Source organism: Enhydra lutris, unplaced genomic scaffold (genome assembly GCF_002288905.1).
Source record: "Enhydra lutris kenyoni isolate GAN:26980312 unplaced genomic scaffold, ASM228890v2 scaffoldscaffold13, whole genome shotgun sequence".
NCBI classification, from domain to species: Eukaryota; Metazoa; Chordata; class Mammalia; order Carnivora; family Mustelidae; genus Enhydra; species Enhydra lutris.
Window position 1 is genome coordinate 55,106,550 of NW_019154097.1, and position 18,363 is coordinate 55,124,912.

Below are 18,363 nucleotides of genomic sequence, written 5' to 3' on the forward strand. Positions count from 1 at the left end.
TCGATTCTGGGGGTGCCTCATGGGCTGCCTTGCAGAGGGCGAGCGGCTTGCCGGGCACGGGGCTCCCTCCCAGGGCCCCGACCCAGCAGCACTGCTGACGGTCCAGCCAGCCTCTCTGGAGCACTTGGCAGCCGAGGCTATCCGCAGGGTATCGGTTGTGCCATCCTTGATCCCGTGGGCTGCTGTCTGGTGGCCACACGCCTCAGACGGGCACAGAAGCGCATTCCTTCTGTTCGGTCCCCAGCAACTACTCATACCCTCCGTGCACCCTGACGGATGAGGAGACCCGGACGGAGATGATTAATCGGGAGCTGCAGACCTCCCAGCGGGAAAAGCAGGAGATCCTGGCATTCGAGGGCCATCTGGCGGCGGCTTCCACCAAGCAGACCATCACTGAGAGCAGCAGCCTTCTGCTGTCGCAGCTCACCAGCCTGGACCCTCAGTACGTGGAGCCCACGCCATGGGGCCAAGCTGGATCGGGCGGTGGCGGGGCTGTGGGGGGGGGGCACAGCTGGAGGAGCGGACGGAGGGACTGCTGGGCCTCTGGGGGGCGGCCTTAGGTGGGACATAGGCCATCCCCCTGCCCTCACATGTAGTTGTTGCTCTGGGGACTCTGTGCACACGTGGCTTCCTAATACTTGTGTTCTCTGGGACCTTCAGAGGACCCCCTCGGAGGCCTCCGCCCCACATCCTGGACCAAGTGAAAGGCCTCAACCAGTCCCTGCGTCTCGGGCACCTGCTGTGTCGGAGCCGAAACCCGGATTTCCTCCTCAACATCATCCAGAGGCAGGCGAGTTCCAGGCGGCTCTGGGGTGCGGGGCTGGGGCCTGGCAGAGGCGTCCCAGGCTTTGGCATTAAGCAAGACTATAGCCCGAGAGGGCAGCCCGGGACTCCGGGCCACAGAGGACGGGCTCCATGGCTGTAGGCAGCTGCCCGCATACAAGTGGAGTCCGTGCCCTGTGGCCGGGGCACGCGGGGAGGCAGGCAGATGGGCCACAGTGGGGGAAGCATCAGGCTCGTTCGTGCCGGGCGGGCTGAACGTGTGTGTCGCCTCCCAGGCGTCCTCGCAGTCCATGCCGTGGCTGGCTGACCTGGTACAGTCAAGCGAGGGCTCCCTGGACGTACTGCCCGTGCAGTGCCTGTGTGAGTTCCTGCTGCACGACGCGGCCGACGACGCCACCTCTGGGGAGGAGGAGGAGGAGGGCGAGAGCAGAGAGCAAAAGGCCAAGAAGCGGCAGGTCGGTGCCCTCCCCTTGCCTCCAGGCCCCCCTGGGCGCCAGCTCTTGCCTGTGGCCCCGCAGGCCCACCGGGGGTCTCCTTCGCCTCTGCAGAGGCAGCAGAAGCAGCGGCAGCTGCTGGGGCGCCTGCAGGACCTGCTGCTGGGCCCCAAGGCTGACGAGCAGACCACATGTGAGGTGCTGGACTACTTTCTGCGGCGCCTCGGTTCCTCCCAGGTGGCCTCCAGGGTGCTGGCCATGAAGGTGAGGTTTGGCCCCCTGCCCCTTTGCTCCATGGCATGGGCAAGCCTGTATGCTCCTGGGCTCTGTCCAGCGGGTTCCGCACACTGGAGGGGGGATGGGGTGCCGTCGGGGGGGAGTTGGACCCTCATAACCATCCTTGCCCTCTCTCCTGAGGGGCTGGGCGACTGTCCAAGGAAACCGGCTCGCACTGCTCTTGTCACCTCGGCTCAAGTGTTTGTGACCAGACGCGGTGTCCTCATTAGTTGGGTGGCCCCCGTCTTCCCAGGGCTTTGAGAGAACGTGTCCGTCCCCTGAGACCCACATGCGGGTTGGGGCCGAGACGTGACATGGGAACGTCTGCCTGCAGGGCCTGTCCTTGGTGCTGTCGGAGGGCAGTGTGCGGGATGGCGAGGAGAAGGAGCCCCCAATGGAGGACGACCCCGGGGATCCGGAGGCGCTGCGCGGCTACCAGTGGCTTCTGCGGGACCTTCCCCGGCTGCCTCTGTTCGACAGCGTCAGACCCACCACCGCCCTGGCGCTGCAACAGGTGGGGGAGGTGCCAGGATGGGGTGGGGGGGGCACAGCCTGCAGCCGGAGCTCACATGGCCCTCCGTCCGCAGGCCATCCACATGGAGACCGACCCGCAGACTATCAGCGCCTACCTGGTCTACCTGTCCCAGCACACGCCTGTGGAGGAGCAGGGCCAGCACAGTGACCTGGCGCTGGTGAGGGGGTGTGGGCAGCCCCGGGCCCTTGTGGAGAGAGTGGTAGGGCAGCCCCTGGGGTGGGGGGCCGGGCCTACATGTGCCCCACTCACTTCCCCTTGACTTTCTGCCCAGACTCAGCATCAGGGGTGTGAGGGTCCTGGCATGCTTGGTGCCAGCATAGCCGTCGGGGTCACTGGCTGGCTTCGACACTACCTTTGCCTCTGGGGCGATGGTGCCTGGGCTCTGAGGTGGGTTGTGCACCCCCCACCCAGGCACACTGGCTTGGGGCAGGCAGGACAGGGAGCCGGGCCAAACCCGGGGTGTTGTGGCAGCTCTCCGTGGGACAGCTCCTCCATTGTGGGCAGTGGGGCCCAGGGCTTGGCCGTTTCCTCCTCGCCCACTGCCCTGGTCAGCTTTCTTGGGACCTTGCTGTCCCATCCGCCTGCTCTGGCCCTCACGCGGCTCCTGAGGACCCTGGGCTTTGTGGGATGAAGGCATGCAGTCCGCTAAAGGTCCTTGGAGGGGGGCTTCTTTCCAAGTGTGGGTTCCTTGCTGAGGGCTGGGTGGGAACAGCAGCCCAGGCCCTGACACCTTGCCCCGAGTGCTCTGGTGGCCCGTGTGCCGGTACTGTTGCTGCGGGTTTCACATTAACACTCTTGTGGCTGTTGGCTTTTCATTTTGGGTCTTGAGAAAGGTGTGCCACTGTTGCTCTCGGGCGGGGGCGGACGCCAGTGTCCCTCTTGGGGGCCAGGTGGACATCCCCTGCCTTCAGGGCATGTGTGTCACTTCTCACCCCGCCACGCCCAGCCGCCTGGTGGTCTGACTCAGAGTGTGTCCACGAGAGCCCCTCCCTCCGCCGACAGCCCGCCCACTGCGTGCTGCTGGATCTTGGTGCCCCTGGCCATGGCAGGCCGCCGCTGCCTGTGGGCCTGGTGTGGAGATGAGGGCCGGCGGGGGAGGCCCTCTGACGGCCGTGCTGCTGCCCCCAGGACGTGGCCCGGCTGGTCGTGGAGCGCTCCACCATCATGTCCCACCTGTTCTCTAAGCGCTCCTGCAGCGCGGAGTCGGACGCCGTGCTCGTCGCCCTGCTCTCCATCTTCTCCCGCTACGTGCGGCGCATGCGCAAGAGCAAGGAGGGGGAGGAGGTGTACAGCTGGGTAAGGCTGGCGGCTGCTCCCCGGGTCGGGCCCCTCCCCTGTCCAGTGGTGCCGTGACGCAGCCCAGCCACCCTCCCCCTTCTCCTGCAGTCCGAGTCCCAGGACCAGGTCTTCCTTCGCTGGACCAGCGGGGAGACGGCCACCATGCACATTCTGGTGGTCCACGCCATGGTCATTCTCCTGACGTTGGGGCCACCCCGTGGTGAGTGGCCAGCGGGTGCGTGAGGGCCAGGCCCGGGGTCTGTGCCAACGGGCTTTCTCCTCCATGAGGCACGTGAGTGCCAGCCCCACCCTGCGGAGCGGGAAGAGCGCCTGCACCCACCACGGTTTCGGGCAGGTCCCTGTTGGGTGGCACCAGGGTCCGCAGGTTAACAAGCCTGTGATCTCCGGCCTCGTCACCCTGGCCCATAGCAGAGTGGTCGTGGGAGGCAATGCCTTGCTGTGTTTGCTGAGTGCATTGAGCTCCAGAGCTGGGGGGTCCAGCTCTTCTGCACAGGCCTGCCCCTCGCTGGCCGTGGCCTGTGTCCGTCCAGGTGGCTGCACCCTTGCTGGCCTGGCAGCCTTCTCTCTGTCCCTTCCTTGCTGGCTGCCGTGGACCAGTCTGCCGCATGCTCGTGTCCAGGAGGGGAGGGCGGGGCACTGGCTCTGCTGGGAGGGGGGTCCCTTGGGGGCCGGTGAAGAGGATGTGTCCCCTCAGAAGGACAGGAGTTCACAAGCCCTGGGCGACTAGCAGGGGGACTGGCCTCCTGTCAGCCCTGGGGAGTCTTTGGAGCTTGGGAGTGGGAAGGGAGCTGGTTCAGCCAGGCCCAGGAGCCCGGGACGGTGCCTGCCCATGTTACAGCCCCCCCAAGGTAGACTGGCCAGCTTCTGAGTCCCTGCGTGCCCTCAGCGGGAGTCGTGGGTTAGAGCAGGAGCAGGTGCAGCTCACATTGGCTCTCCCATGCCGTGAAGCCTCTGTTCCCCCAGACACAGCAGGGAGAGGAGGCTCTCCCAGCCTCGCTTCCGGTCCCTCAGGGCCCGGCACGCCTTTGCTGCGGAGGCTGAGCTGTCCTGCTGCTCACCCCATCGTCTCTCTCAAAGCTGGTGACGGTGAGTTCCAGGCCCTGCTGGACATCTGGTTCCCGGAGAAGCAGCCTCTGCCCACGGCCTTCCTGGTGGACACGTCAGAGGAGGCACTGCTGCTGCCCGACTGGCTGAAGCTGCGCATGATTCGCTCAGAGGTCCCCCGCCTGGTGGACGCCGGTATGGGGCTGCCCGGCCTCGCGCCGCCCGCCGGGCTGGGTGCTCCCACCACCGCACGTGCGAGAGGACAGCTCCGCAGCTTTGTTGGCACCAGGCGTCTGTCATCCCGCAGGCGCGTCTGGGGTTCCCGCTGTGCCCGGGGCCACCCTGGGCTTCGGGGCAAGCGCCACATTGCCTGGCCCCTGCCCGCCGGCTCCTCACAGGCAGGCAGGGAGGGGCACATGGTGCCACAGGACAGGGTTCGAGGGGAGAGGGAAGGGTCTTCTGCGCTGCTGCTGGAGGATGAGTGGCTACGGGGTGTCCCCCCTGAGGAGCAGCACTGGTTCCACAGCGGCCAGTGGGCATCCAGTCGGGTAGCTCCTGGGCAGGTGGGGGCAGCCTGGGAGGCAGTTTGGTGCGCGGTGGGCTGAGTGTGGGAAGTGTGGGGAGGGCACTGTAGGGGAGCCAGCGACGACTCCAGGGGAGCTCAGGGGCCAGAGGGAAGGAGCCGCAAGGACCAGGGTAGGGGAGCCCACTGTGAGCTGGGCGGGGAGGGGCCGGGTGCCGGGCGGGGGCTCCACGAGCCAGCACCCCTCTCAGCCCTGCAGGACCTGGAGCCACAGCAGCTCCTGCTGTTCGTGCAGTCCTTCGGCATCCCCGTGTCCAGCATGAGCAAACTGCTGCGGCACCTGGACCAGGCGGTGGCCCACGACCCCCAGACCCTGGAGCAGAACATCATGGACAAGAGTGAGAGCCGGGGGCCTCGCGCGTGCTGCAGACCCCGACTGAGCGGCTCGGGCCCAGCATGAGCGATGGGCGGTCTGGGGTGGGAGGCACGGGGGGCGGGCACACTAGGAGAGGCTGGGCTGCCCTGCGCTCCCGGCGTCCGTGTGTGCTCTGGGCTTTGAGGAGATAGGAGCCACAGGGGCGGGCTCTGTGCGACCAGGTCCTTGGCTAAAAGATCCCATAGCGCAGCTTGCGACACTGTGTGCTGGGGTGTTTGGGTGGCAGGGTGGTGTTTCCAGCACAGATTTCTGGGGTATAGGGAGGCCGTTGCTGCTTCGGGGCTCGTGTGTTTAACTATTGGCTGCTGGCTCGCAGATTACATGGCTCACCTGGTTGAAGTTCAGCACGAGAGAGGAGCGTCCGGAGGCCAGACCTTCCACTCTCTGCTCACAGCCTCCCTTCCTCCACGGCGAGGTACTGTCCCATCCCCCTTCCTCACAGCTCAGCACCCGCCAGCATGGGGAGACCTGGGGCACAGTCTCATCTCCAGCCAGTGTCTGGCTTCCTGTGTAAAGGCCCTGCTGCTTTTAGGCCTCAGCAGGCCCGAGGGAGGCTGGGGTGCTTGGGGGAACGTCCCCTGCTGGAGGCCGGGCGGGAAGTGTCAGCAGCTGAAGCCTCTCCCCATTTCTCTGCAGACAGCGCAGAGGCGCCCAAACCCAAAAGCAGCCCGGAGCAGCCCTCGGGGCCGGGGCGGACCCGGGCTGTGACCCAGGTGCGGGTGCTTGGCCCCGAGGACGACCTGGCCAGCATGCTCCTGCAGGTACCGCTGCCGCTACCTGGGACAAGCTCTGCAGAAGGGGGTGCCCTGGGCCCAGGGATGGGTAGGGGCTTTACCCCAGAACTCCACATCCATGGGGAGCCTGTCGCTGGGCGGGAGCCGGGGGGACCACAGCCTGACTGCTCACCTGCCGCAGGCCTTAGCGTGCTCATCCAGAACTGCGGCCGGGAAGGTCCCCTCGCTGGGCTGTGTCCGCTCGGGGGGCGGGGCCTGGAGGCGCGGCCGGCGCAAGTGCTCGGCCCAAGCGGCGTCCTGGGGGCAGACGCGCTGTGCCCATGTGGGTGTTGTTCCTGCGCTGCTCCTGCTGCCGCTGCCGGCGCCCAGCCTTCAGCCTGCTGGGAGCTGTGTGTGTAGAACAGCCGTGTGAGCGCTCCCGCCCCGGCCGTCACCCTGCTCTGTGGCTGTGCCTCTGCCCCACATGCTGCACATGTGCCGCCTGCCACCCGGGGTCCTCCATGTGGGAGCTCGCCAGCTCACACGCCGACGGTCGCTGCCGAGCGTGCGTCTTCCTGCTCACGCGCCCGCATGCACTCTTTACCTCCAGTGGTTTCTCTGGAGTCCTGGCTGTGCCTGGGGGGCCCCTTAGCGGCCGGCTGCAGTCCGCACACCCTCTGGGGTCGGTGCCCGGTTCTGTGAATGGAACAGGCAGTGTTTGCCGGGTGGTGGGATTGCCTGTGGTCTCAGCCCTAGTGGGGCTCCCCATGCAGGCCCGTCAGGAGTCCTGGGTCCCCTCCCTACGCCTCCTAGGGGCCTCTGGCAGGGACGGGGAGCTGCCAGCGGTGCCCAGGCAGGGTCTGGCCCACTGGGCGTGAGCGGTCCCGTCATGAGTGCAGGGCACGGCAGGCCCACCAGGGCCGAGCGTGTCCTCCTGATGCTGCCCTTTGCTCTGGCACAGATCTTCCCGCTGAGCCCAGGCCCCCGGTGGCAGAGCTCCAGCGCCCGCCCCGCTGCCCTCGCGCTGCAGCAGGCCCTGGGCCAGGAGCTAGCCCGCGTCCGTCAGGGGAGCCCCGAGGTGACGGGTGTCGCCGTGCGCCTGCTGCAGGCCATCGCCACCCTGCTCAACTCGCCGCACAGCGGGGCCCTGGTGATGTCCATGCACCGGAGCCACTTCCTCGCCTGCCCCCTGATGCGCCAGCTCTGCCAGTACCAGGTGGGTGCGGGCACCGCAGAGCCCGGGTCCACGGGGGCCTGCAGCTGTCCGCGGTGTATCCCCCGGAGCTGCGCATCTGCCCACGGCTGCTCCCCTCTGCCCGTGGAGCACCCTAGCTCTGTGCCTCCGCGGCCTGGGGGTTGGCTCTCAGTGGAAGGAGGAGACAGGCTCCTGCGGAGCCAGGCGTGGAGCCCCCGCCTCTGCTGACGGAAGCTTTCCGGGAAATAGGAGGCGCGGGGGTCGTTCTAGCCCACGTGCGCCCGGGTGTGGTAATTCTACCGTAGCTACTGCTCTGTCTGCGCAAGCGTGTGAGTGTGTCGACGTGCCTTTGCGGGTGCAGGGGCGTCTCTTCTCCAAGCTGCACAGAAGTGACTCACAAACAGTGGGGTGCCCAGTCAACCGGGGGCTCGGAGAGGCTGTGTGCGAAACGGAGGGGCAGGGTGACAGCCGGGGACCATTCTGGCCACGTGCCCACGCTGAGCTGCCACTTGTCCCCACAGCGCTGTGTGCCCCAGGACACCGGCTTCTCGTCACTCTTCCTCAAAGTGCTCATGCAGATGCTGCAGTGGCTGGACGGCCCCACGGGGGAGGGGGGACCCCTGCGGGCACAGCTCAAGCTCTTCGCCGTCCAGTACTCCGCACGCCACAGGATCAGCGACGGTGAGGGGGCCGGCTGTGTCCTGGGGTGGGGGCCCTGGGCTTGTTGCCCCTCCCCCAGGGGCAGCGGGGAGGGGGTGATAGCCTCGTTGATACGGGGGTGTCAGCCCTTGGGCTCTTTGGGCCCCAGAAGGGCGTCCGTGTGGACAGGGTTGATGGTTGGAAAGCAAGGGCTTTGGGGAGCGAGGTAGGATCCTTGGCTGGAAACGCACATGAGGCCCCGGGGGCTCCCGGGACAGGGTGGGCCAGAGCGGCGGTTCGAGGGCTTATCCGCTGGCTCACACCCATGCTTTCCGGCAGTGCGGAGTGGATTCCTGCGCCTAGCCGAGGCCCTGGCGTTTCGAGGGGACTCGGAGGTGGTCAGCTCCACTGTCCGGGCTGTGGTCACCACCCTTAAGTCAGGGGAGAAGTGTAGCGTGGAGCCCGAGCTTGTCGGCAAAGGTACCTCGGGCCCGGGAACTGGGAAGACCCCCGGCTTGGCGGCCAGCGCAGAGGTTCTCCCAGGTTTCCCAGAAACGGGAGCCGTAGAGAGGAGTGGCGATCTGGCAGGAAGGGCCCACCCCCAGCACAGTAGCCATGCCTGGGCTTTGCTGTTGGCATCGTGTGCACGTGGGGAGCCCACCCCCAGAACCAGTGCTCACCGCCAGCCGCCCTGGCCTGGGCACGCAGGGGCCTCGGTGGCCTTAGGGGGGCCAGGGGTTGTCTGTCCTGGAGTTGGGTGGTCTGGAGCCTGTCTGTCTGTCCACCAAGCCGGAGCGACCTGGAGCACCCTTGTCCCCACAGTCCTACAGGGTCTGATTGAGGGGGGGTCGCCTCACCTGGAGGAGCTGCTGGCTGCGCTCTTCGCCACCGCCCCTGCCTCCCCGACCCTGCGGCCCGTCGCCGTGGTGAGCTCCCTGCTGCTGCAGGAGAAGGAGACCCCAGCCCCAGGGGATCCGGAAGCCGACGGCTGCAGGTGAGCCGGCGGGGCTGCGGCCGGTCTGTGTGTGCCCCTGGCTGGCCGTTGCTGAGCCTTCCCTGCTTTCCCTTCAGCTTGGAGGCCGTGCAGCTGGGTCCCTGCTCTGGGCTCCTCGTCGACTGGCTGGAGATGCTGGACCCCGAGGTGATCAGCAGCTGCCCCGAGCTACAGCAGAGGCTGCTGTTCTCCCGGGGCAAGGTGGGCTGCGCTCCGCGCCAAGGACCGAGGACCGACGCGACCCTGGGTGTGGTGGGGTCCCACGGCAGCCCCTGCCTGGACAGTCTCTTTGTGTTGGTTCCAGCAGAAGCCCGGGCCTGACTCTCACTGGTCTGGACGGGTGTCCCGTCCCCGGTGACCCGTAGCTGCAGCGGCCAGATCTGGCTGCTCTGGGCAGGTGTGGGGGAGGAGGACCAGAGCTTTGTGGCCCAGGGCCTTCTGCCGGGATGGGAGACACCGTACTGAGCGGAGTGGAGAGTGGAGCCCAGCACTCCACCGGGATGGGTCCCCTGAGGACCCCGTGGGGGCTGCTGGGGGTCTCAGAGACCCCCCCCATCACCCTCCTGTGTCCGTGAATCTCTCAAGGTGCTCCTGCAGCTGGGGGCCTCGGACAAGACCCGGGGGGGTTCTGGAGGCAGGAGTTGGGGGTTTGGGTTGATTGGTTGTCTTTGTTCACGGGCACTTGCTATCTCTGAGGAGCTGGTTCAGGTCAGCACACGTGGCCTTCCCGGCACACCCCAGCCGGGCCCCACATGGTGCACAGACTGCCGAGGCTGCCTTCCAGGCAAAAACTCGGTCTTTCTGGAAACAGCCTTCTCCCTCTGCTTTCCAGTGCCTCAGGGCCAGGTGGCCAGTCAGCCCCACAGGGACCATCCCCGGTATCTTTCTTCCCCAGGGCAAAGGTCATCCCGGCCCCCAGGTGCCGTCCTTCCGACCCTACTTGCTGGCCCTGCTCACTCACCAGTCCAGCTGGTCCACACTGCACCAGTGTGTCCACATCCTACTGGGCAAGAACCGGGAGCAGAGGTGAGCACCCCCTCCCCGCACCCCTGCCCGGCAGGCCAGCTGGTATGACGGCAGCACCCAGGGGCCCTCTGGGCATCTGGCCTGGCATCCCCCCACTGGCACCTTGGAAGGGGTTCCTGCAGTGGCTGTCACAACCCTGGGGATACAGAGCCCACCTGGTCCAGGTGTGCTGCTCTGGGCAACCACCAGGGCAGACGGTCTGCTCCCCAGATGGTGTTCGTGGCTGTCATCCACGCCGTATGCAGGGGACTCGGATGTCCCCTCTGCGTGGCCAGCAGCCCTGATGGTGGGCAGGACCGGTGTTGGTTTTGCTGGTTGGGGGGTGGGGGGTGCACATCCTTGAACAGCTGACCTGGGCCCGTCTGGTTTGCTGATTAAGAGGAGGTGTTGCGGCCTGAACTTCTGTGACCATGCCTCATCCTACCGTTTGTTCTCCTCTCCCGCCTGGACACTGAGGCAAAGCTCCCACGTGCTTGCAGGTTTGACCCTTCAGCCTCTCTGGACTTCCTCTGGGCCTGCATCCACGTTCCACGAATCTGGCAGGGAAGGGACCAGCGCACGCCCCAGGCAGGTGTTGGGGCGCGTTGCCCTGCAGGGTGGGGAGAGGACAGGCGCGGGCCCGGCCTGTCCACCCCGGCGCTGACCGCGGTGCCGCTTGCAGAAGCGGCGGGAGGAGCTGGTGCTGCGTGTGCAGGCGGCCGAGCTCATCGGCCTGGTGGAGCTGATCCTGGCGGAGGCGGAGGCCAGGAGCCAGGACGGGGACGCCGCCGCCTGCAGCCTCCTCCAGGCCCGGCTGCCCCTGCTGCTCAGCTGCTGCTGGGGACACGACGAGAGCGTCCGGAAGGTGACGGCGCACCTGACGGGCTGCATCCAGCAGTGGGGCGACAGGTGAGGGCTCGGGCCCCCTTGCCCACAGGCGCCCCGGGCTGGTGCCCCGCCAGCCCCGCCCGCCCCGCAGCCCGATCCCGTGTCTTGCAGTGTGCTGGGCAGGCGCTGCCGGGACCTGCTGGTGCAGCTCTACCTGCAGTGGCCGGAGCTGCGGGTGCCCGTGCCCGAGGTCCTGCCGCACAGCGGAGGGGCCACCAGCGGCAGCACCTGCAAGGTGAGCGGGGAGGGGCGGGGCAGGGTGGCCCTGATGAGGGGGTGCTCGGGGCCGCCTCCATCCTTTACTACTGGTGTAGAGACCCGAGCCGGGTCGTGGAGAAGTGCACTTCTTCGGGTTCGAGGAAGACAACGACATGAAGGCGGTGCTGGCGCGTCCGGGCAGCTGTCCTTGACCCCGTCAGCGCCTGAGGACAGAGCCCACCTCGCCCCCCCCCCCCCCGCCTGGCGCGTCTCTCCGAGGGCCAGAAGCCGTCTCTTCTCCTTCAAGCAGCCCCTCAGGCTGTGGGGCGAGCAGAGGGGCCGTCCACCAGCACCCCTGTGTCTCCTTCCCAAGGCGCCAGAGACGCACAGCCTGGGGCCCAGTGACGGCTGTGTGCGCCGGAGGGGCCCATCCCTCGGATATCCCCCACCCGGGCATCCCCGCGCCCCGCCCCAGCCCCTCCCAGGCAACCCCCCCTGGAGTTTGTCTGGGCACGTGCCCCTCGTGCACCCAGAAAGCAGGGGGCCCGGGGGGTGAGTAGCTTCTCTGGTCACTGCACGGCCATGCCAGGCTTTTGGGGGACCCGGGGCGCCCCGCCCCCAGTGAGCCCCGTCATGGGCCCTTCTGTGGTGGACTCAGGCCCCGTGGGGGGGCAGGCATGTGAGACACCAGAGTTGCGGGCGGCCCCTGAGGCTCACCTCCCCCATCCCCTCAGCTGGACGGCCTCATCCACCGCTTCATCACCCTCCTCGCGGACACCAGCGACTCCCGGTCTTCGGAGAACAGAGTGGCCGACGCTAACGTGGCCTGCCGGAAGCTGGCTGTGGCGCACCCCATCCTGCTGCTCAGGTACGGGCGCCCCAGCAGGCCTCTCCCACTCCAGGCCCGGCAGGCCCTCTGGGGGCTCTTCCTGCACTCGGGGGCTTGTGCAGGAATGGGGTCTGCGTCTACAAGCTGCCGTGCACAGTGCAGGGCCTTGATGGCTGCTTTCTAAGCAGAGCCTGGCCGGGAGAGCCCTGGGGCGGGGGTTGGGAGAGACAACGCCTTATAGACAGAATCAGGTGGGACAGACAGGGTGGCCAGGTTGCAAGGGGACATGTCTGCAAGCCCCAGACCCCATGGGGAAGCTGGGGTGTGCCTGCCTGTCGTGTCCCCGAGTGTGGGTTTCCTGCGGGGCCAGGCAGGGGTGCTGGATTCCTGGGGGCACGGACCAGTGAGCGCTCTTGGTCGTCCCCAGGCACTTGCCCATGATCGCTGCGCTCCTTCACGGCCGCACTCACCTCAACTTCCAGGAGTTCCGCCAGCAGAACCACCTGACCTTCTTCCTGCACGTGCTGGGGGTCCTGGAGCTTCTGCAGCCACAGGTGTTCCAGAACGAGCACCAGGGGGCGCTGTGGGACTGTATGCGCTCCTTCGTCCGCCTGCTTCTGGTGCGTCCTGCTGCCTGCGTCTGCTTGGGCAGTGGGGACGCGGGACGTTCAGCCGGCCCCACCCATGTGTCCCATCCCTCCTCTGCCCGCTGTTTCCTCCTGCGGCCCCCTCCGCTGCCCGGCCTGGCCTGACGTTTCTGCCCGAGGCTGTCGGGTGAGGGCGGACACAGGACATGGACTCTGATCAAGGGCAGGCCTCTCTAGTGGCTTCTGCTGCCCGCCCTGGGGACCAGCTCCTCGCTGGTGGCATGCCCGGGGAAGGCCTGTGTTCTGCAGAGGGCCGACCAGGAGCCATGGTCGCGCTCAGTGCTGCCTTCTCTGTGGCCGGCTGCTGTCGGTGCCTGTTAGACACCTGTCTGGCTGCACCGGTGGCTCGCAAACGGCAAGGCCATCTTTAGCACAGGCATTGCTGGCATCCATGGTCCGTCCTGAGACCTCCTGGGCAAGTGCGGGGGCAGGGCGGGGGTGCTCCGGCTGTGAACACAAGGCTGTTGCTTTGCAGAGCTACAGGAAGTCTTCCCGCCACCTGGCGCCCTTCATTCACAAGTTCGTGCACTTCACCCACAAGTACGTGACCTGCAACGCCCCAGCGGCTGTGGCCTTCCTGCAGAAACACGCGGACGCACTGCAGTGAGTGTGTGTGCGCGTCCGGCCTGGCCTGCTCGGGCACTCGGGCTCCGTCTGGCAAGGGTCCCGCTGCCGGGCTGCAGGGGTGAGGGCCTCCCGAGCCACGGGGTCAGGGGGCCTGCAGTGCCAGAGCCCAGGGTGGTGGGGGCTGGGGCCACGCAGCTCTGAACCCGCTTCCCAAAGCTCTGGCCTCCCACGCCCGCCCTCCTCCCCGCCCTGTCTGCCGTCTGTGGCATCTTCCTCACAGAGCACCTGTGCTGTCCCCAGCGACCTGTCCTTCGACAGCAGTGACCTGGTGATGCTCAAGTCCCTCCTTGCGGGGCTGAGCCTTCCCAGCAGAGATGGCAGAGCCGACCGGGGCCTGGATGAGGAGGGCGAGGGTGAGTAGGGCCCATGGGGGTTCTGCGGGCCTGGCAGCCCTCGGGACCATCCGGTGTCTGTGGGCATGCCCGGGCCTCAGCTGGGCCGTCGCTGCGCCTGCCATGAGGTCGCGCTCCATGCGGTGGCTGAGAGGCTTGGGGGGCAGGTCCCAGTGGGCTCACAGTTCCCACACCCTTACTGGGCGCCCACTGTGTCCTGGGCGTTGTGCTCAGTCCTGGGGCAGTGGCCGTATCTTCTGGGCTTGTGTGGGACCCCAGGGGCTGCTTGGCAAGGACAGCGCTTGCTTATAGGCGGGTTCTGGAGTTTGGGTGTTGAGTGCTGGCAGGCCATTCCCCTGGACGGACCTCCCTGCAGGCCCTGGCCGGACTGTGCTCCCGGGGTGGGCTGTCTCTACCTCTGGCCTGACGGCATTGACTTCCTGGCTTCCAGATGAGAGCTCGGCCGGCTCCCTGCCCCTGGTCAGCGTTTCCCTGTTCACCCCCCTGACAGCGGCAGAGATGGCCCCCTACATGAAGAGGCTTTCCCGGGGCCAGACTGTTGAGGGTGAGTTTGGGAGCCGGGCTCCCGCAGGCCAGGTCGGCCCCTGGTGGGTGGAGGGCTCCCATCGGAGTTCTGTGGTGCCATGGCTCTCCAGAAGACAGCAGGGTCCCTGCCAGGCTTCAGGAGGAGCAGGGCTGTCTCCTCACGGTCAGGGGCCAGAGAGGGCCTATAGGGAAGACGCAGGGGCTCGAGGCAGGGACAGACAGCTTGGCTGGTGGTCTGACGGGGCAGCAGTCTGCAGACGGCAGGAGATCAGGGACTCCCGGGGCTGAGGGGCACCTGCAGAAGGGAGGCCTGACTGCAGCTGGTAGGGGGAGGGCCAGCCGTGTGCAGGGGAGGGGAGCAGAGGGCAGGGCAGCTGCACAAATTTGGGCTGTTGGGTGCACCGTGGTGCTGGCGACCCCCAGAAATGGCCGTGCATCTGGGGGTCGGTGTCCCTGTGCAGAAAGGATCTCCGGGAGCTGGGTGCTACCTCGCAGTGGGAGTGGCTCTGGGCAGCCAGGGACAGGCAACTGGGCAGGGGATTCCAGCGCAGACCACTGGGCGCCTCAGACCTGCCAGACAAGGGTTTGGGGAGCCTGCACCTCCAAAACCCTCCCAGTCAACCAGCACCTACACTTTGGGGTCGCTGGCCTGGTGGGACTGGGAAGCTAGCCTAAGTCCTGGTGCTTTTTATCTGGAGGCACTGGGGACTCCTGGGCTTATCCAGCACTCAGGTGGCATGGAAGGTTCTGGAGGTCCTGGCACCAGCGTTCTGAGGGGCCATACTGCAGCCGGAACACAGGGTCCCTCTGCTGGAACCTGTGCTGAGGCTGGACCAGGGACTGGCCAGGGTTCCTATGGAGCCTCCACTCTGCCCCTGCCTGACAGGCGGGGTGAGGGCCAGCATGGCCTGGGGTCCTGCCACACCGTAGGCTCTGGTCCCAGGGCTTGCCCCCTCCTGCCTCTGGGCTGCGTGGGGACACAGGTCCGGCCTTGAGTCCAGCAGCCACGACGTGGCCCTCATGTGCCTCTCTGGCTGTCTCAGACGTGCTGGAAGTTCTGAGCGACATAGACGAGATGTCTCGGCGGAGACCAGAGATCCTGGGTTTTTTCTCGGTGAGTGAGGTGGGGGCCAGGGGAGCCCATCAGCCTTCTGGTAGGAAGCGTGCCAGGCCGGGGGATGGGGTACCACACGTCTGAACCTGGCCTTGCCCCAGGAGCTCACAGTTGAGGCGGGAGCCCACCACTGGCCTGGGCTGGAGCCTGCAGACTACCAGTGTTTCCCATCCTGTGTCCTGAGGCCATAGCAGTGGGGGTGGGGGTGTGGGGAGCAGGGTCTGTGGTTGCTGTCGGCAGCCTGGGGGCTGAGTGGCTGAGCTCCTGCCAGGAGGGGAACCGCAGTAACACCCCCGCCCCCCGCAGACCAACCTGCAGCGGCTGATGAGCTCTGCGGAGGAGCCCTGCCGCAACCTGGCCTTCGGCCTGGCCCTGCGCTCCATCCAGAACAACCCCAGGTGAGCCCAGCATCCCCAGCACCCCGGACCCCAGCCCTGTCTGGGCCTCCTCAGCTCAGGTCCTGGCCGAGGCTCTCCAGGGCGATCTCGGGTGCGGGAGAGGTGCCCGCCTGAGTGTGCGCCTTCTCAGCTTTGCAGCGGACTTCTTGCCCACGTTCATGTGCTGCCTGGGCAGCCGGGACTTCGAGGTGGTGCAGACGGCCCTCAGGAACCTGCCCGAGTACACCCTCCTCTGCCAAGGTGAGCCCGGCCTGGCCCACCCAGGGCGCCTAGTGCCCCCAAGGCCTTTGCTCCCCGACGCCTGGCTCTCAGGGGGGCCCAGACGCCCTGCTTCCAAGAGCCACAAGCTCATCGGGGCCAGACGTGTCCTGTCCTGTCTCCCACACAGAGCACGCGGCAGTATTGTTGCACCGGGCCTTCCTGGTGGGCATGTATGGGCAGATGGACACCAGCGTCCAGATCTCCGAGGCCCTGAGGATCCTGCACATGGAGGCGGTGATGTGAGCCGGCGTGGCAGTCTGACCGCACGCCGCCCCTGCATCCCTCCGCCAGCCGCCTGCCCGTCTCCTCTAGGGCGGGGAGAACATCGAGCCACTGCAACAGCGTCCATGGCCTGTGGCTCCATGCCTGCGGTGACAGGAACAGATGCTGATGTCCTGGCGAACCACAGCAAGGGGTTGGTCTGAAATGAAACATTGTGAATTCTCCAAGTGCTAGTTGCCTGTGTTCACCTCCCTCGAGTCGTCTGGGGGTTGAGCGGGGCCCAAGATGGGGAGCTCACTCCCTCTGGTCCCTACTGTCGCACCAGTCCCTTCTCTGCACCCGCTCTCGGGCAGTCAGAAGGAGGTGTCAGCGCCTGGGCGCCTGGGTTGGGCGGGGCTTGCTGGTGGCACCTGTGGACCTGACTCCCGTCCCGCCCCAGAAGGGGTCACAGGCCAGGACCCTTGGCCATGGGCACCTGTACAGAAGCCAGTTAAACCGCCCCCGAGCACTGGCTGGGGTCCCTGGATGATCCCATTCACGAGAGGAGTGGGGGGGGAGCCCTGAAGGATCATGGGGGTGCGAGTGTCCCCCAGTCAAGCTGCAGGTGCTGGCGTGGGGGCCCTGCCCCAGAACTTGACCTGGAGGCATCGGGGGTGGGCCAGTGCCCCATGAAGTCAGCCCCTCACATGAAGCCCCAGTCCCTGGCTGCATTAGCATCTCACCAGTTTGGCGTGGGACAGGGGAGCCCCCGCACCCTGGCAGGTTCCCAGCAGCATCCATGTCGCCCCCACGTTACCCTCCTACCCGCTAGTGGCTGCACTCCCCCACCCCCACAGGTCTTCTCCTGCTCCTGCTCAGCGGGGCCACCAGGGGGTGCTGTGGCTGAACTGGCCCCAGAGCTGCTGGGCCTTGGTGGGGAGGCAGGACGGTCCGGGCTAAACCTCGGCCTCAGGGGAAGGACTGGCCCTCAAGCGTGGTGAGAGCTGGCGTGTGCCCAGCTGCTCCGTGCTCCTTGCCCCTTCCTCCACGGGTCCCTGCACCCCGGCCTGGCCTCAGCACAGGGACGGCTGCCGTGCCCCTCCCTGTGTGCAGCCGGCTGGTGCCGTGTTCCTTCTTCCGAGCCCCTTCCCAGGTACCCTTGCTTGCTGGTCCCGAGCTCTCCACAGGTCAGCCCCCACGCCCCTGACCCCATGACGGCCCCCCGGGTCCAGATCCTGTCGCTTCTCACATGCTGTCCCCATCCCTTGTGGCTCACAGTGCCTTGTCCGGGGCACGTGACCCTGGCCTGACCCACCCCTCAACTACAGCCCAGAGACCCTGAGAAGGGTGGGCTCTGAGGGGCTGCTAAGCCCGGCTGCTGGGATCGCATCACAGACACAGTGCCCCAGAGTGGCACCTCCTCACCGAGGGGGCCCCAGGATTTCCAGTAGGTGGGTGGCGGGCGGCCTGCCAGCTGGCGCACAGAGCCTCTGTCACTGGCGTGTGGGAAGGGTCCCAGCAGGCAGGGAGGCAGCTCACCCATCTCTGGGCCTAAGGCCGAGGTCCAGGGGAGCTCAGGGCCAGATGCAGCCTAGGCCCCTGTCCACCTCGGCCTGGCCAGCCCCGCTACTCCCCTCACTGCATGACAGCTGCGCGACAGAGGAGGGCGACAGGCAGGGGCTCAGCTCTGCCGTGGGGAATGTGGGAGCCCCAGTGGCCCCAAGATGCCGCCTGCCCCCGTCAGCGCGGGGAAGACCAAGGCATCCTGGCATGGGGGTAGGTGGGCAGGCCGCTCGCTGCGGCATTGGCCGTGGTGGCAGGAGTGGCGGTCGCCTGCGGGCCCGCAAGGAGCCGGGCACAAGGGTGAGACACGCAGAGGGACAGCGGGGCTCGACGCAGGTGTGCAGGCTCTGGCTGTTGCCGGCAGGGCGCTCCTGAGACGCTGGCTGTTACCTCGCTGCGGGCGGTCCGGCCGGACGTCCACTCCTGGTCACCGGCAGTCCCGGCATTGCAGTCCAGGCGAGAGGTGCAGGGCGGGTTAATAGGCTCTGGGTCTCTGGCCAGGACTTGGGTGGCTGAGATGCGAGTGCTGGGGGCTGTGGGGCCAAAGTCTGTGCTTGTGACCACCACCAGCGCCACTCCTCATGTGGGGAGATGGGCAGAGATCCCAGCCACCCGGATGCACAGGCCGGGCCAAGTGTGGGAGAAGGGGCCCGGCAGGGGTGTGCACGCCCCCAGGTTCCAGCTTTGTGGGCGAGGGAGCGCACAGGAGTGAGGGTGTTGGAGGCCAGCTGAGCCCCCCACTTGGGGTCATCTCACCTCCCAGAGGGTCGTGAACTGCCCTGCCCACTCGGGGGCTGGGGGAGCCGTGGTGTGTATGCTCCTGCTCAGCCCTTACACCCGGGCTCTCCCACTGGTGGGACAGGCTGTCAGAGCCCACCCGTGA

General features: G+C 67.1%; 1 protein-coding gene across 5 annotated transcripts in view; it reads left to right on the top strand.

Annotated features, from left to right (window-relative positions):
* Positions 1–16,162, top strand: part of LOC111145695 (integrator complex subunit 1) — a 28,990-nt gene extending 12,828 nt beyond the window's left edge. For 2 of the 5 annotated variants that reach the window (XM_022500801.1, XM_022500802.1), the window contains exons 18-47: positions 245–442; positions 661–790; positions 1,059–1,238; positions 1,332–1,481; positions 1,828–2,007; positions 2,081–2,185; positions 3,157–3,324; positions 3,415–3,541; positions 4,405–4,566; positions 5,146–5,292; positions 5,647–5,745; positions 5,967–6,091; positions 7,005–7,259; positions 7,760–7,919; positions 8,217–8,357; positions 8,700–8,871; positions 8,949–9,072; positions 9,767–9,897; positions 10,377–10,464; positions 10,559–10,785; positions 10,876–10,999; positions 11,697–11,830; positions 12,219–12,411; positions 12,914–13,041; positions 13,306–13,418; positions 13,849–13,962; positions 14,987–15,057; positions 15,364–15,455; positions 15,586–15,695; positions 15,844–16,162. In XM_022500801.1, the coding sequence (XP_022356509.1) occupies positions 245–442; positions 661–790; positions 1,059–1,238; positions 1,332–1,481; positions 1,828–2,007; positions 2,081–2,185; positions 3,157–3,324; positions 3,415–3,541; positions 4,405–4,566; positions 5,146–5,292; positions 5,647–5,745; positions 5,967–6,091; positions 7,005–7,259; positions 7,760–7,919; positions 8,217–8,357; positions 8,700–8,871; positions 8,949–9,072; positions 9,767–9,897; positions 10,377–10,464; positions 10,559–10,785; positions 10,876–10,999; positions 11,697–11,830; positions 12,219–12,411; positions 12,914–13,041; positions 13,306–13,418; positions 13,849–13,962; positions 14,987–15,057; positions 15,364–15,455; positions 15,586–15,695; positions 15,844–15,959 (4,264 nt within the window). In that variant the 3' untranslated portion in view covers positions 15,960–16,162. Of the gene's footprint in view, positions 1–244; positions 443–660; positions 791–1,058; positions 1,239–1,331; positions 1,482–1,827; positions 2,008–2,080; positions 2,186–3,156; positions 3,325–3,414; positions 3,542–4,404; positions 4,567–5,145; positions 5,293–5,646; positions 5,746–5,966; positions 6,092–7,004; positions 7,260–7,759; positions 7,920–8,216; positions 8,358–8,699; positions 8,872–8,948; positions 9,073–9,766; positions 9,898–10,376; positions 10,465–10,558; positions 10,786–10,875; positions 11,000–11,696; positions 11,831–12,218; positions 12,412–12,913; positions 13,042–13,285; positions 13,419–13,848; positions 13,963–14,986; positions 15,058–15,363; positions 15,456–15,585; positions 15,696–15,843 lie in introns of those variants that run through there. The other 3 variants (XM_022500803.1, XM_022500804.1, XM_022500806.1) reach the window with 2 other exon arrangements.
* Positions 16,163–18,363: the final 2,201 nt, after the last annotated feature.